General features: G+C 41.3%; 1 protein-coding gene across 1 annotated transcript; it reads left to right on the top strand.

Annotated features, from left to right (window-relative positions):
• The first annotated feature begins 885 nt into the window (after positions 1 to 885).
• Positions 886 to 8,674, top strand: UBE2S (ubiquitin conjugating enzyme E2 S). Its single transcript, XM_072425557.1, has 4 exons — positions 886 to 1,177; positions 4,821 to 4,968; positions 5,675 to 5,865; positions 8,144 to 8,674. Exons 1-4 carry the CDS (start codon positions 1,175 to 1,177, stop codon positions 8,435 to 8,437), a joined length of 636 nt encoding a protein of 211 aa, XP_072281658.1. The 5' UTR covers positions 886 to 1,174; the 3' UTR covers positions 8,438 to 8,674.
• The last annotated feature ends 5,339 nt before the right edge of the window (positions 8,675 to 14,013 follow it).

Here is a 14,013-nt window from a genome sequence, read left to right as displayed (position 1 = left end):
ACTAGAATATTCCATAGAGATTTATCAGCTCAGGCACAGCATCACGTGGAGAAATCTTCCTTTATTTAACTCACCGACTTTACATGTAAAGGAGCCCCGGAACACAGCATTGGGAAGGAGGGGGAGGGGGTGTCAGGTGGGAATGTGGGCACATGCCCCAGGTGAAAAGTGAAAGCATGAGTTCACTAGCATGAGCTGTAGTAATTTCACTTCTAGCAGGGCGATATAAAAAAATGAATAATTGTATCTGGCTGTGATGGATTTTGGGGAGAAGACGCAGCTTTAGTGACAACACAAACTTCCACCACCAATGCTGGTGCAATGTGCTACAAAGCTCCATATGTGCAGGTTGCATGCAATGCGCTGTAAATTGCGCTAATGCTTGATGGTGGTTTATGTAAAATCTATTTGTAATGTTCACTTTGTGAGTAATATTTCGTGGTTTAAAGAACCTAATAAAAAAACACATGACAAGCGGTGAATAGGGAAACGTGTAACATGTACAGTGTCCCCTGCCATTTTTCCTTTTTTATATAAACTATAAGTGACACCGGAACAACATCACTTCCGGTTCGGTTCTAATCGTCACCACAGCTCAAACAAAAGCAACCGTTACAGAACGGGCCGGCCCCTTTTATTTGGCGTCGCGTTGTACCATTTAAACTAACCAATGGACGACGTTCTGATTTCTCTTGCCGCGCGCCAGTCTTCTTTCTCTGCCCAGCTATTGGTGGAAATTGCTGTCTAAGCACGCTAACCGGGAAACTCTGTCAAGCGCTTGCTGCTATTGGTCACTTCACGTGACGTCTTTTTGTTTTGATTGGACAGCGGGGACTATTTGGAGCAGGCGTGGTTAGAAGGGGACGAAGGTTATATGAAGGGGTGTCGGTGGCCCTTGGAGGCTTAGTGCCGGGGTAACCCTGTGACAGGAGGCAGGCCGGGTGTCTGGAGAACGGGCGTGCTTAAGAGGAGGGCAGCGTGAGGAGGAGAAGAACGCCGGTGGTCATAAACAAGTGTTAGGCCCGAAGCCTCCGAGCTGTATACAACGTCACATCCTTGTCACCACGTACAGATACCCAGGCCTGCCTGTGACCGGAGAGTCCCAATAAAGCATCGATCAGTCGTACCGATACCAAGCCGATCTTCCCTGCCAGAGAGTACCGCACAGAGAGGCATGGTATGTGCTGCCAGGGTTCAGGCCTTGCCGGTCTTTTATTTCCTGGTGTGGGATTAAATCTATGCTCCGTTTTCTCTTCCTCTCATTTCTTTGCTGCTCATATCTGGCCTTGGTGAGAAGCACCAATAACAATCCAAATGGACACAAACCATAGAAGATCTGATTGCTGAGCCCTTGTACCATACACATGTGCAAACATCTGCCAAGCATGGCCACTGCTGGCCCAAATCAGCTCCCATTGGCCTCCTCTGGGGTCTGATTGGGGCAAAGTCTGATCTGATCACCCATAGACAGGTAGACATGTCCCAATTTAATCCTCATTGGTAGAGTTTATTCAAAACTTTTCATAGAGCAGCCAAAGGCTAAAATTCTGCTGATTTCCCTTCCATCACCTGACCCATGTCAGGGTATTCCCGCTGTGTCCCCGCTGCTGGCATATTCTGCTATAGTGTCACTGGGACAGGAAGTGACAGGAAATAGATTGTAAGCTCTTCTGGGCAGGGTCCACTTCTCCTGTGTCACTGTATTTTTCTGTCATTTGCAACCCCTATTTAATGTACAGCGCTGCATAATATGTTGGTGTTATATAATATAAATCCTATATAATATAGAAAGTTGTCAGCGCTGCAATCATGATTTCCTCCAAAGTTCTCCTATACAAACGTTTGATCACACCAAGGCTCTCCTGTTCTTGGTGTGTTTCGTATTTGTAATGCAATTTTAATTTATATTTTTATAAAATAATGGTGATATCAAATCTTATTTTTTAGAATCTGTGTGTCAGTTTCGGGCCACATGGCACTATAGGAATGCGATCTGCCCTCTGTAGTGTACACCAATGTGTATGGGCCATAGCATTGCATGAGGCAGCACAACCCGGCCCTAAGAGGAATCCATTCAGTTCATGCTGGTGTCTGGGGTGCCGAATGTAAAGAGAATATAACCCTTCCCTGTGATATCTTTAGAGAAGTGTATGAGGAGCCAGATATTTTTATAGATTGCGACAGATTGGAATCATTTTATACCAGTGTCGCATGTATTGCACTTTCTTGCCTGTGTTGAGTACCCGATCACCCGCCACGAGCAGTAGTTTCTCCCACCAGTTTGTACAACACTACAGGATGTCAAGCCGATCAGAGAAACCACATTGGGTTGTAGGTGAGACGTGTATACAACCCACCCAAAGGGTCGAGTACTGGACAGGCAGAGAGCAATAAGTGGTGTATACAACATACACGACACCACTGAGTTTATTCCTGTTTTCCTTCTTTTGTAGGTAATCTGGGTGACTTTGTGGTGACAGGGTCACTTTAAATTCTTCTGGTTATTCTTTTGTATGTGGTGTCCTTGTTGTCCAAAGTCTGCACTGGCAATTATATACGTGTATACATATCACCATATTTTTTACATTATATAAAGGGTGGCTAACACTTTTATATAATAAAAAATGTTTTTAAATCTCTCAGGAAGGAAATCTCTTATTAATATACAGTATTTATATAGCACCAACGTATTATGGAGCACTGTACAAAGTCCATAGTCATATCGCTAGCCGTCACTCAAAGGGCATCACAATCTAATGTCCCTCCAGTATTCATATGTCTTTATTACTTCCTAAGGTTGTTTTTTGGGGGGAGGCAGATAACCTAACTGCATGTTTTTAGAATGTGCGAGGAATCTGGAGTACCCGGAGGAAACCTACATAAACATGGGGTGAACCTGCAAACTCCATGCAGATAGTGTCCTGGCCAAGATTTGAATATGGGACCTAGCACTGCAAAGGCCAGACTGCTAACCACTGTGCACAAGAGTGAAGTGAATATTTGCTTACAGTTCTTCATGGTAAAGCGTGAATAGGGAAATCCATACCCTCATGGGATACCTACATTACATATCTGAGGAGGCTGCGGGCTGCCCCTTGAGGTTTCCTGGAATGTATGAAAAGGGCCGATCTCATGAATACATGGCGGTTCGGAGGCTGGGTTCAATCCACTTTGCATTGCTCTGGATGCAGCATTTCGTACAAAGGTGCTTGATAACAGCAAGCAAAGCATGTCTAAAGCAGCCATGCTGAATATGTTCAAATGGAGATGCAGCGTTTGACTTGAATGCCAGTTGACATGAATCCTTTAACCACCAATAGTACCCCATCAATCCCAAAACCTTTACTTGCCTGTCCTTACTGCTGCCTGATCTTGCCTATTTATCCACCTGGGAACCGCACAGCCATAATGTAAGTCTCCTGACTAGAAGCTTCTGCCTACATTCGTTCCTATGGGGGGATCTCCTGTGTACCCGGCCCAGAGACTTGGCATTGACACTTATGTAGTGTTTGTTGCCAAGTTTCTGGTACAGGTGATTCACTTGTAGATATTTATAGTTATTCATAGTGAGTTTGCGTGTATGTTGAGGTGTGTGCTGACAAAGTTCTTTCATTGATATGACTTCCAAAACTTAATCACCCTCTAATGAATTTTAATTACTACATTTTCTGCTGTGGGTGGAATGAGCATTGGGAAGATGATCTCACCTGGTCATCTAAGTATGTGTTGTGTCTGCAACTTTAGTAAACATGCAAGTTCTAAAAGTGAACTAAACACGTACTACTTGCCTATCTCAGTTTCTTTGCAGGGAGTCACCATCTTCCTTCTATGGGAAGCCAGGGTTTCCAGGTTTCACTGTCAACCAATGCTGAACTGCATATGTGTAGCTCACAAAACTTGACAGCTGGGCGGTGGTCAGGCAGCTACGAACAGTTATTGCAGAAGGGACATCGCTGGTCCCTTCTGCATGAAACTCCTGACTGACCGTAGATTTATCAATGTGGGACTTTAGTATGTGGAGGATAAATTCCATGCACTGTCCTTTGTTGGAAAGGAGCGCCACTGATTAAAAAAAAAACTTTTACAAAGCACCACAATGTTCTGACAATTGTAGGTCGGGTAAAGGCTCTTTTTCAGTTACAGAGCACCCTTGCTCTGTTAGTTACAGATAACTATGTGAAAGAGGAGCACACATGGAATTCCTCAGCGCTGGGCGTCACCATCTTTAGTCTTCTCTACCATCTTCTTGGCACGTCACCCAATCTCGCGCTGCTCACATGCAAGATCGGGTGATGTAGCCCATTGTAAATTGGGGGGGGGGGGGGAGAGCCGATCTCCCTGCACTTGCATGAGATTGGCATCTTTCCCTTAATATAAAAAATGCCCCATCTGCGAATGTCCAAGGTTAGGGCACCCAGGACCTCCATGCATGTGTGACGTAGGTATCCCAGGAGGCTCTGCACTACCATTCAGTCTTGATCACCTTTACACATAAGGACTGCCTACTCTTTTATGTAAAGTGCAAATGTTGAGTTTAGGTACACTATAATAGTACAGTTGATATGAATGTTCTGGCAGATGTTACTTTTTTGTTTTGTTCCATTTTGACATGTGCACAGAATGATTTTATTGTCCTATTGACAAGGCAGAATCAAGTGACGGCAGAAAAAATGACTTCATATTTCTAGTTAATTTCTGCTTCTTTAGTCATGTGGGGCCTAGGATTTATTTGTCTAGTATCTAATGTGTCATGACCGTTCCTTGGTAATGAAATTTGCATTAATAATGGTTATGATTTTTTTTTTCCTTTGTGTGTTCAGAATTCAAACGTTGAAAACTTACCGCCACACGTGATTCGCCAGGTTTACAAAGAAGTGTCTACCTTGACATCTGACCCTCCAGAAGGAATAAAGATCATTCCTAATGAGGAAGATATAACTGATGTACAAGTCAGCATTGAAGGGCCAGGTTGGTAAAATGTCTTTTAAAGTAGCTTGTGTCCGAGTGGAGTTTGGATGAATCTGAGCATAGTAATGAGATAATAAATACCAAATAAACTAAAAAAAAAAAAAAAAATACACTTTCAGTCCTACAGGGCAGTCTGATCACGACAGGGGTGGTCCTGCATTGTGTTTCAGATCCGGGTTTCTTTTGGTTCTTTATCCTACGTCACCCGACCCAGGCGTGAGATCGGGTGACATAGGATGAAATAAAAATTTGCCGATCTCACTGCATGTATGTTAGATCAGCAAGTTTTTCTTTTTGTGCAAAAAGGCTCCTTCTGCGCATGCCGGAGATGCTCGGGCACGTGCAGAAGGAGCGCCCAAGAGCCTCCTGGGATGCCTGACGTAGGTATACTGGGAGCCTTTGCACCCCCATTCATTTTCGACCGCATAGGCGGCAAAAAATTAGAGGGCGGTGCTGCACTTTTTAAATTTTTTTTAAAGGGTGTTGCACCAAAAAACAGAATTTTTACCTTACATAAAAGGGTACAAGTTTAGGTATGATGTAACGCAGAAGCCTGTACAAGCATAGTTATTTACTTGATTGCTTACTTGATTTACCCACTTGATTACTTGCATGTCATGTAAGCATGTGTCTTAATGGTATTATTTATAAAGATGAAAATGTTTACCCTGCTGTGGGGTTGCAGTAATTTGCATTGTTTTTGCAGAGGGGACCCCATACGCAGGGGGTATTTTCCGAATGAAATTGATCTTGGGTAAAGACTTCCCAGCAGCACCTCCCAAAGGATACTTTCTTACCAAAATCTTTCATCCAAATGTCAGTTCCAATGGAGAAATCTGTGTCAATGTTTTGAAGAAAGATTGGAAGGCGGAGTTGGGCATAAGACATGTTTTACTGGTAAGTGTAGACTGTTTCAATATGGTCGCCTGTGGTAAGCCGCTAGAAAACTTTGCACACTCGCTGCCATGATGGATGCTAGCTGCAGTAAATTTGTATGATATTAGAATAAAAAAGGTTTTCCTATAAATCACAGAATCCGTACACTATATGGAGCAGCCATAATGTTATACCATTACTTCCCATATTCACACTAATATCACAAAGTCACACTGATAACTCAATAAAGCAGACATATCACCAACATTTTTACTTTACATAAAAGGGTGGGTTTTTTCCTTTAACACTCATTCTTAATAAGAGGTGAAGCCCCAGCCCTTCGGTATCTATTGCCTTGTTGATTGAATAGTAGCGAAGACCCTTCATGGATACTTGTGTCAGAGCTCCTGGCTGCTCCTGCGCATGCCCCATTTCAGAAGTGCAGAATGGCTTTTTTTTATCCCCCAATATAGGAAAAAGCCCCATCTCACACATGGGCTGTGAGGTCTGAACTTCTTTTTTCCTCGCTTTACAGCAGGCTACATTGACCGACCTCTTGCCTGTGCAGTGCAAGATCAAGAGATTTGTTATTTTGGCCTTTAGAGCCTATTTAAAAAGGTGATAACCCCCCCCATCCTAACTTTCATAATGTTGCATTTATGAAAGATAACCATCTGATTATTGTAATCAGGGTGTGATTGCTGTATCCAACATACAGCCAAACAGAAATGCCGTTCACTTGAAAGTAGCAAATAGTATTGACTACTAGGGGTCACTGCTTATATGTAGGTGCATGGCTACAATATAAACGCAATATATATCTGCCCAACAGCTCACAGCAGAGCACACAAACTATTTTAGTGTTTGCCGCATTTTGTGGAGCTCATCCTACAGCCCTATGTTGTAGTGAGTGGGTGAAGTGCACTTGGGAAAGCTGTTAACAATAAATGGCAACACTGTATCAATTCACGTGCTTACATTGTATTAGTACACAGAACTGTGCATGCTGACACAACACGCTAGTGGGACCCAGCCTTTAAAAGCTTGCCCCTGCCCTTCCAATGTGTATTTAATAGTTTACTATAAATCAGTGTAGTTTACATTTTAAAGTTGCTCTTCCTGTATTTTTGTCCCTTATACCTTTACTGATCAATCAATAACATGCGATTGTGTTTTGGCACTTTGTTTCTAGCACTGGCTGTCAGATTGTTGCTGTCTAAATCAAATAGTGTCAAATAGGCAGAATGCTTTCTGTCCAATCAAAGCTCTTACCTGGGACAGGTATGTGATTCCCATGTACTTTGACTGTACCTGGCACATGGCAACGTAATGGCTTTATGCCTGGCCCTGGTGGTGTGTGTCCCACATATCTACAAGTAGAATTGCAGGTACCCAGAGGTGAAGCAGCTTCTCCTCATGACTGAAGTCTCACATTCTGACTCTGTAATGGTCTTTTTAATCTCAACCCACAACAGATTTTTAAAGACATCAGTTGCTGCATTTTCTTATCTCTGTGTTGACCTTATGCTTTCAATAGTGGTTTAGCCAAGTTAAGAATCTGTTTTCGGATTAACGTTTTAAACTTGCATATCATGTTCCTAATCTGAATCTGTGCCGCCCATGTTAGCAGAACTGCTACTGATTTGTTCTTGGAATGATCCGTCAGTGTCATTTCGCCCTAATTTCCCCTTCCCTAGTATTGGTATTTACTGCTTTGAAAACTCTAGAGCAATGTTTCCTGAACTTTTGGACAGGAAGTAACCCTTGAAATAACTGGTATCTTCCAAAGGACTCCTGCTAAACCTAATATAAACACAGCTCAGTTTATTAGCATGGCAGTCAGTAGGAAGAATTCCTCTACATTTCTAGAAAGTGGGAAAAATTCCCTTGCAAATTTCTTGAGCAAATAATTCTTGATCAAGGAACCCCTAGTAACCACGGGGGAACCCTAGGGTTCCATAGAATCCTGGTTGAGAAACACTGTTCTAGAGCTTTAAAAGACTCCTTTGTTCACTGCTTGGAAGGCAGAAACAGTCAGGTGTTTGGAATTCATTTTCCCGGTCAGCGTCCTAATGATTTTTGTTGAAAATAGAAGTGTCTAAGGACCTTCATGATTGAATCACAAATTCTTGTTACATTTAAAACCACATATGAATCAACATTATCATGCTAAAGCTTATACTGGGTTTTTTTTCCTGTAAAAAAATTAAAGCATTAAAGGTCTACATCAAAACTTGCAGCTTTTAAACTCCTGAAGGCTTCTTTCACTAATGTTTTTATATATTTTTTTTCTCTTAAGACAATAAAGTGTTTGTTGATTCACCCAAACCCAGAGTCGGCACTGAACGAAGAGGCTGGTCGTCTCTTACTGGAGAACTATGAAGAGTATGCATCCCGTGCAAGACTCATGACAGAAATTCATGCACAGAACTCTTCCTTAAGGAGCAAGGATCCTACGGACCCGTGCTCCTCTGCAACAGCAACAGTTGCTCTTGGCGATGGACCCATGGCCAAGAAACATGCTGGAGACAGAGACAAGAAACTTGCAGCGAAAAAGAAAACAGACAAAAAGAGAGCCTTAAGGCGACTTTAAGTTGACAAAAATAAACATTACCCAAAAGGGCAGGGAAGTATTCAGGTCAAACTATGTACGAGTGAATTTTAGACCAGGTGGGAGGGGCCGGCGAAGAAAGTCTTGGGAAGCAATTACATCCATATCCTTTTTCCCCACTTTGTTTTGTTTTTTAAAGCCTGCTTTTGTTATAGTTTTTTTTTCCAATCTAAGTTATTTAAATTATAAATCTATTAAAATACTTTTTTTCATAAAGCATTATATGAATGTGTTTCTCTTTAAATGCTGGAAATTGTTCATGAGTACTATAAATAGCTGGAAATCCCAGCTTTGAACATTTCTGCAAAAAAGACAAATGGCTACTTCCTAGTGTGCCTGATGAATACCAACTCTTTTCTGTGATTGCTATACTCCCGGAAACTTGTCAGTGATTGATCTGAAAGTTTAGAATACCAATGATTGAGAGATTATCCTCCTGGGTATACCTGTGCCTTTTCAACTGCAGAGAACTTCTCTTTGTATTTTGTGGTGTTCATAGTCTGGGCAGGGATGACAGCACTGCTTGGGATTTTAATGCAGTGGACACAGAGATTTATTCCTGCTGCTGCTTGGCAGGAGGTTTGTTCTGTAATTGCAGTGCTATTGGTGAAAAAACATGGTGACATGTTCATGTATATTGACTTACTGGATGTTTAGTAGAGGAATGGTGAGCATAATTACTGAAGGTAAGAGCAATAAAAGCATGCGTGCAAAGGTCTGATTGTTCATTCTGGGAATGAGTACACTTTAAGTCTTGACTCTGTAAACTGAAATACAATGTACAATTTTCTTTAGGGTACTCAAAACATGTTTTACCAAAAAATGAACAATTGGAACATCAAACATGAAAGTTGAAAAGGAAGATTTGAACACTTTTAGAAGAGTATTAGATGCATATTGAAAACTGATTAAATGTTCCCTATTAGTAACAATGCTGGTCTTTTCTGTACTTCGTCTGTTGAGGTACATACTAAAACATCTCTAAATTGGAACAAACCTTTTTTTGGTGCTTTTACATGCTTATAATTTAGACAATTGACTTTAACAACAATTAAGCAACATACAGATGCTCAATCATGGTTTCCAATGACAGTAGGATCAGACAGTTGCTGTTTATGGAGGAGGAGTGAGATGTTGGATATCTGATGTTGCAAATTTTTTAGTGCCAGCAAATTATGCAGCGCTGTACTTTAAATAGGGTTTGCAAGTGACAAATACAAAAAGGACACAGGAGGAAGACGAGACCCCTGCCCAGAAGAGTTTTCAATCCAAGGCAGATGTAACTACACAATAGGAGTGGAGATTTGGGGTGGTGAGTAGTGAGGGTTTGAGACGGAAGAAGATGGGTAGTCAAGTTTAAAAAGATGGGTTTTGAGTGCTCTTAAATGTGCAGAAATTAGGAGCAAGCTGAATAGAATGACCATTCCAGAGAGTCAGGGCAGCTCTAGAAAAGGCTTGGAGCTGTGTGTGTCAGGAAGTCATTAGTAGGTTATTGGAGGAGTGAAGAGCACAGCTTGGGGTGCATTTTTTATTTATTTATTTTTTAACCAGGTCAGAAAGGATAGTAGGTCAAGAACTGTGGAGGGGTTTCAAGGCAAAGCACAGGAGCTTGAATTTGATTCTAAGGTGAAATAGAAGCCAATGAAGAGAACCACAAAGAGAAGAGGAGCAATGTGAGTCTGGCTGCAGTGTTCATAATAGATTGTATGAAAGGTTTTTGGAATACCAGAGAGGAGGAGGTTACAGTAGTCCAGACAAGAGATAAGAGCGTGTACAAGGAGTTTGGTGGTCTGTGGGGACAGGTAGGGGGATTGTAAAGATGCTGCACAGGTAAATGTGGCAGGACCTGGAAATGTTTTGAATATGGAGGATGGAGAGGGCAGAGATGAAGGTGGCACCAAGACAACGTGCCTGAGGGAGGGACTGTTAATGTTATTACCTTCCTGGTCTGATTATATAGGTCATTTTTAGTCAAGGTGGTAGTTTGAAATTTCCTGCCCACTCTAGCAGGTGGGCATCACCGGAGGATGCTGGGGGCTTGTAGGGCCAGCCAGGTAAGCTCATTACAATGCCGCCCTGAGTGTGGTTTGGGGTTACCACTTTTGGTCCTGAAAATGAACCCTGAGCCACGCTTGGGAATACTGCCAGAGAGGTTAACAGAAATATGTCAGAGAGGGGGATATGAGTTCTGTTTTATCCAAGTTGAATTTCAGAAATTTGTCAGCTATCCATTGCCTTTATTTGGGCTTTAAAGTTTTTTGTATCAAATAGCAAGTTGATAAGCGAACACCACAATGTTTGAAAGAAAAATGCTAAACAGAATGTTCAGGCTGAATGTGTTTTTGCACTGTTGCAGCTATTTTTGTTATCTGTTGATCAGTGGAAGGGTGAGTTAGATGTCAGCCTACCTTTCCCAGCATAGCACAGAATCCCTGTGTTTGCATGGGTGGTGAGCAAATGTATGACCTCAATCTGTTAATTGAAAATAAAGTGAGAGGTCCTGGCTGTTTGTATATTGCACAGCTACAAAATAGGTTTTTAAATTTATAATCTTTCAAAAATAAAAATTTATATTTTACACTCCACAATGCATGCTTTGTGTTTGCCCTGATTTTGTTAGTTGGGCTTTATTAGTTACTGATGCTACAGTGCCATTGTTGCATGCTTGTTTACACATGGCCAAAAACCTAGGGGTTGTTCATTGATTCACTAGATTACATAGTATTTACTAGTGTATTTTCTGTGCACTTTTGGCAAATGGCCACTAGGTGGCGGAATGAGTCATTGTTTTGGTGGCATTGACATGAGAAATGTAAAAGGATTTTTATTGCCCTGGTACAGGTATCCCATGTGGTACCAGGTGTTGAAAATACATTGTTCATCCAAATCTTTAGAGGTAGGTACAGGGCAGGGGATACATGTGGTTATAGAATATCCACAAAATATTTTATTTGTATTCCATTTTACAGAATAAAACTGCCATGTAGGTTGTACCCACAAACATGACTGTAAAGTCTCATGTCATGCTAAGTGCAGAATGATGGATATTGTGATATGACAGTGTGATATTGGGGATAACATTAATTCCTGATCTGCCCTTTAAAAATAAAATTGTCTTTGTTTTAAAACAGACCAGGGTCATAAATTTCCTCATCTGACAACTAGAATCCTTCCAGGCCCTTTAGTTTACAACACATCGTAAAAGTTGGAGTTTCTAAAACTCAGATATGTCTAGTAGCGTGGCCTTGGATTGAACTCTGTGATGTATTCTGGAACCCAATTATTATCTTTTTATTTCCAAAATACCGTTCTGTATATCGTTATGGTGAGCATTTTGAGACCAAGAACTATTCTCCTAGGCCTCAGGAAAGCCTAGAAACCTTAGTTAGCCCATGACAACTTAAGTCCCAGACATGCCTAGTTTGGTCTTTGTGAACTCCTTATTTTGTAATGATTAATAATCTGGGGGTTGGCAGTTCATAAAACCTGTACTTGTTAAATTATTATTAATGGCTGGAACAAGGGCATTTCGGGAAGCGTCCACGGAGTATCATAACCCATGTGGACACAGTCCTTCAGACAGCCCCCACCCTGCTGTCATTGCATTGTTGTATTAGTCCCACCTCTGTGGTTGGCCTAGAAAAGCCATGGAAGTCTAGCAGGGACAGCTCTCACTGACATCGTGTTGCTAAGGACAACGGCACTGACACATTGAGCACTGCAGGGAGCCCAGTGACTCTGACTGATAACTTGGACTTTACACAGCAACCTGGACCAAGGCAAACCAACTCTACCTAAGTATTATTTCACAGTTTTCCCTTTTATTTTATGCTGTTACTAAAGTTCTGTAATTTTTCTTTGATTAGTCTTTATTTTTCTGTATTTGTTTATGCAATTTTTGTATGTTTTTACTTATTAAACACTATAAAAAGTGTCACCTGAATCTCTGAATACTCTAAGTGGAAATAGTGTAACTTGCTAAGCCAAAACGCTACTATAAACCTTGTGATTGCTGAGACATCCCTGTCTGGAGTGGCACTGGGTGACGCACAGTATTAAAGAAGCAGAAGCAAAACTGCGGTTGTCAAGGGTAACGGTGTGTGCTTCTGTCTGAGCATATAGTGACAGTGTACCTGTGATGGTGTGTTTGGCAAGGGGGTAACAGAGTGGTTAACCTTGCCCAGTGATGGCCCCTCTTCAGCCTGTTGGTGCGTGGACTGTGGCTGAGCGTGCTGGAAAGTCTATGCGCAGGGGTGCGTGCTGAGAGGGTGTTCGTCACATACAATGTAACTTTTTATACAATAAAACACCAAAGACCGTCATGTTTAGGACATTTACTACTCATACAAGTGGCGAAAGTTTTGCTTTCAAAAATTGTGATTTTATTCAAAAAATGGACAGACGATGTGATGTACCTTCTGCAATTAAACATACTTATCTGATCGTCTTCCTCTCCTGTCAAAAAATGCTGACGGGATACCCAGCTTCCCCTGTGCCTACCAGGATTGAGTGAAGTCTTAAGTGGAGATTTATTGCACAATCATTATAGCACAATGCTCCTTAAAGCGGCCCTAAACGAAAATTTTTAGACAACCCTTTTTAATAAAGTGAAAAAAAAAATTATATATATTTTTTTTTTACTGCAGCACTCTGATTCTGTCTTGATTGCCGCAGCAATCTGAATGGAAGTGTTAAGCCTCCTGGGATACATACGTCACGCATCCCAAGAGGCTCCTGCCTGCTCCTTCTGCACATGCCTGATCCCGGGACAAGGGGAGGCTGAGGCCGATCTCAGGCATGCACAGAAAATTCACCAGAAAAATATACCAGAACCTATTAGAAAGTTTTAAACAATGTAGAATGGTTAAAACTGTCATTTTGTACCAAGATTGTATTGCATGGTCTGTGTTTTCATATTTGTCCTGGTGTCAAAAGTGACAGGAAATCCAGAATGTAGCTGTTCCTTGGACTGATGGGGGACACCGGTTGCAATGTTAATGTGAATTATTTAGTGTGTGTGTGTATATGTATATATATATATATATATATGTATATAAGCCTAGAAAGTGATAGAGATTATCTCCTATAGGACAGAATTTATTATTTTCTCCAATCTTTCTCAAAACTGAACAAAAACTTTCTGAGACTTGGTAAACATACATATAGGAAAATGGATTGTGTGATTAAAGTTGAACTCTGCAACATTCATTTAAATACTGCCATAGCCACAAAAGCTATGCAATCACTTTGTTTGTTACATTTCTTTAAAGAAAACCATAATTTGTACGTTGTAAGAATTGTGGTGACATTGACACTGTATATCTGTGAATATCTTCGGGCTGCTAGCAAAAACCTGCAGGTGTGGCTGATACAAGACTGGTCTCCCTATACAAGGGTGGAGAATGGCAGTAACCGGTCTTTTAATAAAGGAAGTTTCTGCTCTGGGGCAGATTTTCCCACTGGACTCCTGCAAAAATCTAGAAGTACCGCAAATGTTTAAAATAACATTTGCTTATGCCAGAGTTCAGCTTTGAATGCTATGACCTCTACTGTTTCTT

This window comes from Pyxicephalus adspersus, chromosome 11 (genome assembly GCF_032062135.1).
Source record: "Pyxicephalus adspersus chromosome 11, UCB_Pads_2.0, whole genome shotgun sequence".
Taxonomy (NCBI): domain Eukaryota; kingdom Metazoa; phylum Chordata; class Amphibia; order Anura; family Pyxicephalidae; genus Pyxicephalus; species Pyxicephalus adspersus.
The sequence above is the reverse complement of the archived record's forward strand: the minus strand, read 5'-3'. Positions and strand labels throughout refer to the sequence as shown.

What these genes read in the sequence shown, in the direction of transcription:
- UBE2S (XM_072425557.1), top strand. An exon ending in AGTCAGCATTGAAGGGCCAG is followed by an intron (nt 4,969 to 5,674) that starts GTTGGTAAAATG and finishes TTGTTTTTGCAG; the next exon opens with AGGGGACCCCATACGCAGGG. An exon ending in GCATAAGACATGTTTTACTG is followed by an intron (nt 5,866 to 8,143) that starts GTAAGTGTAGAC and finishes TTTTCTCTTAAG; the next exon opens with ACAATAAAGTGTTTGTTGAT.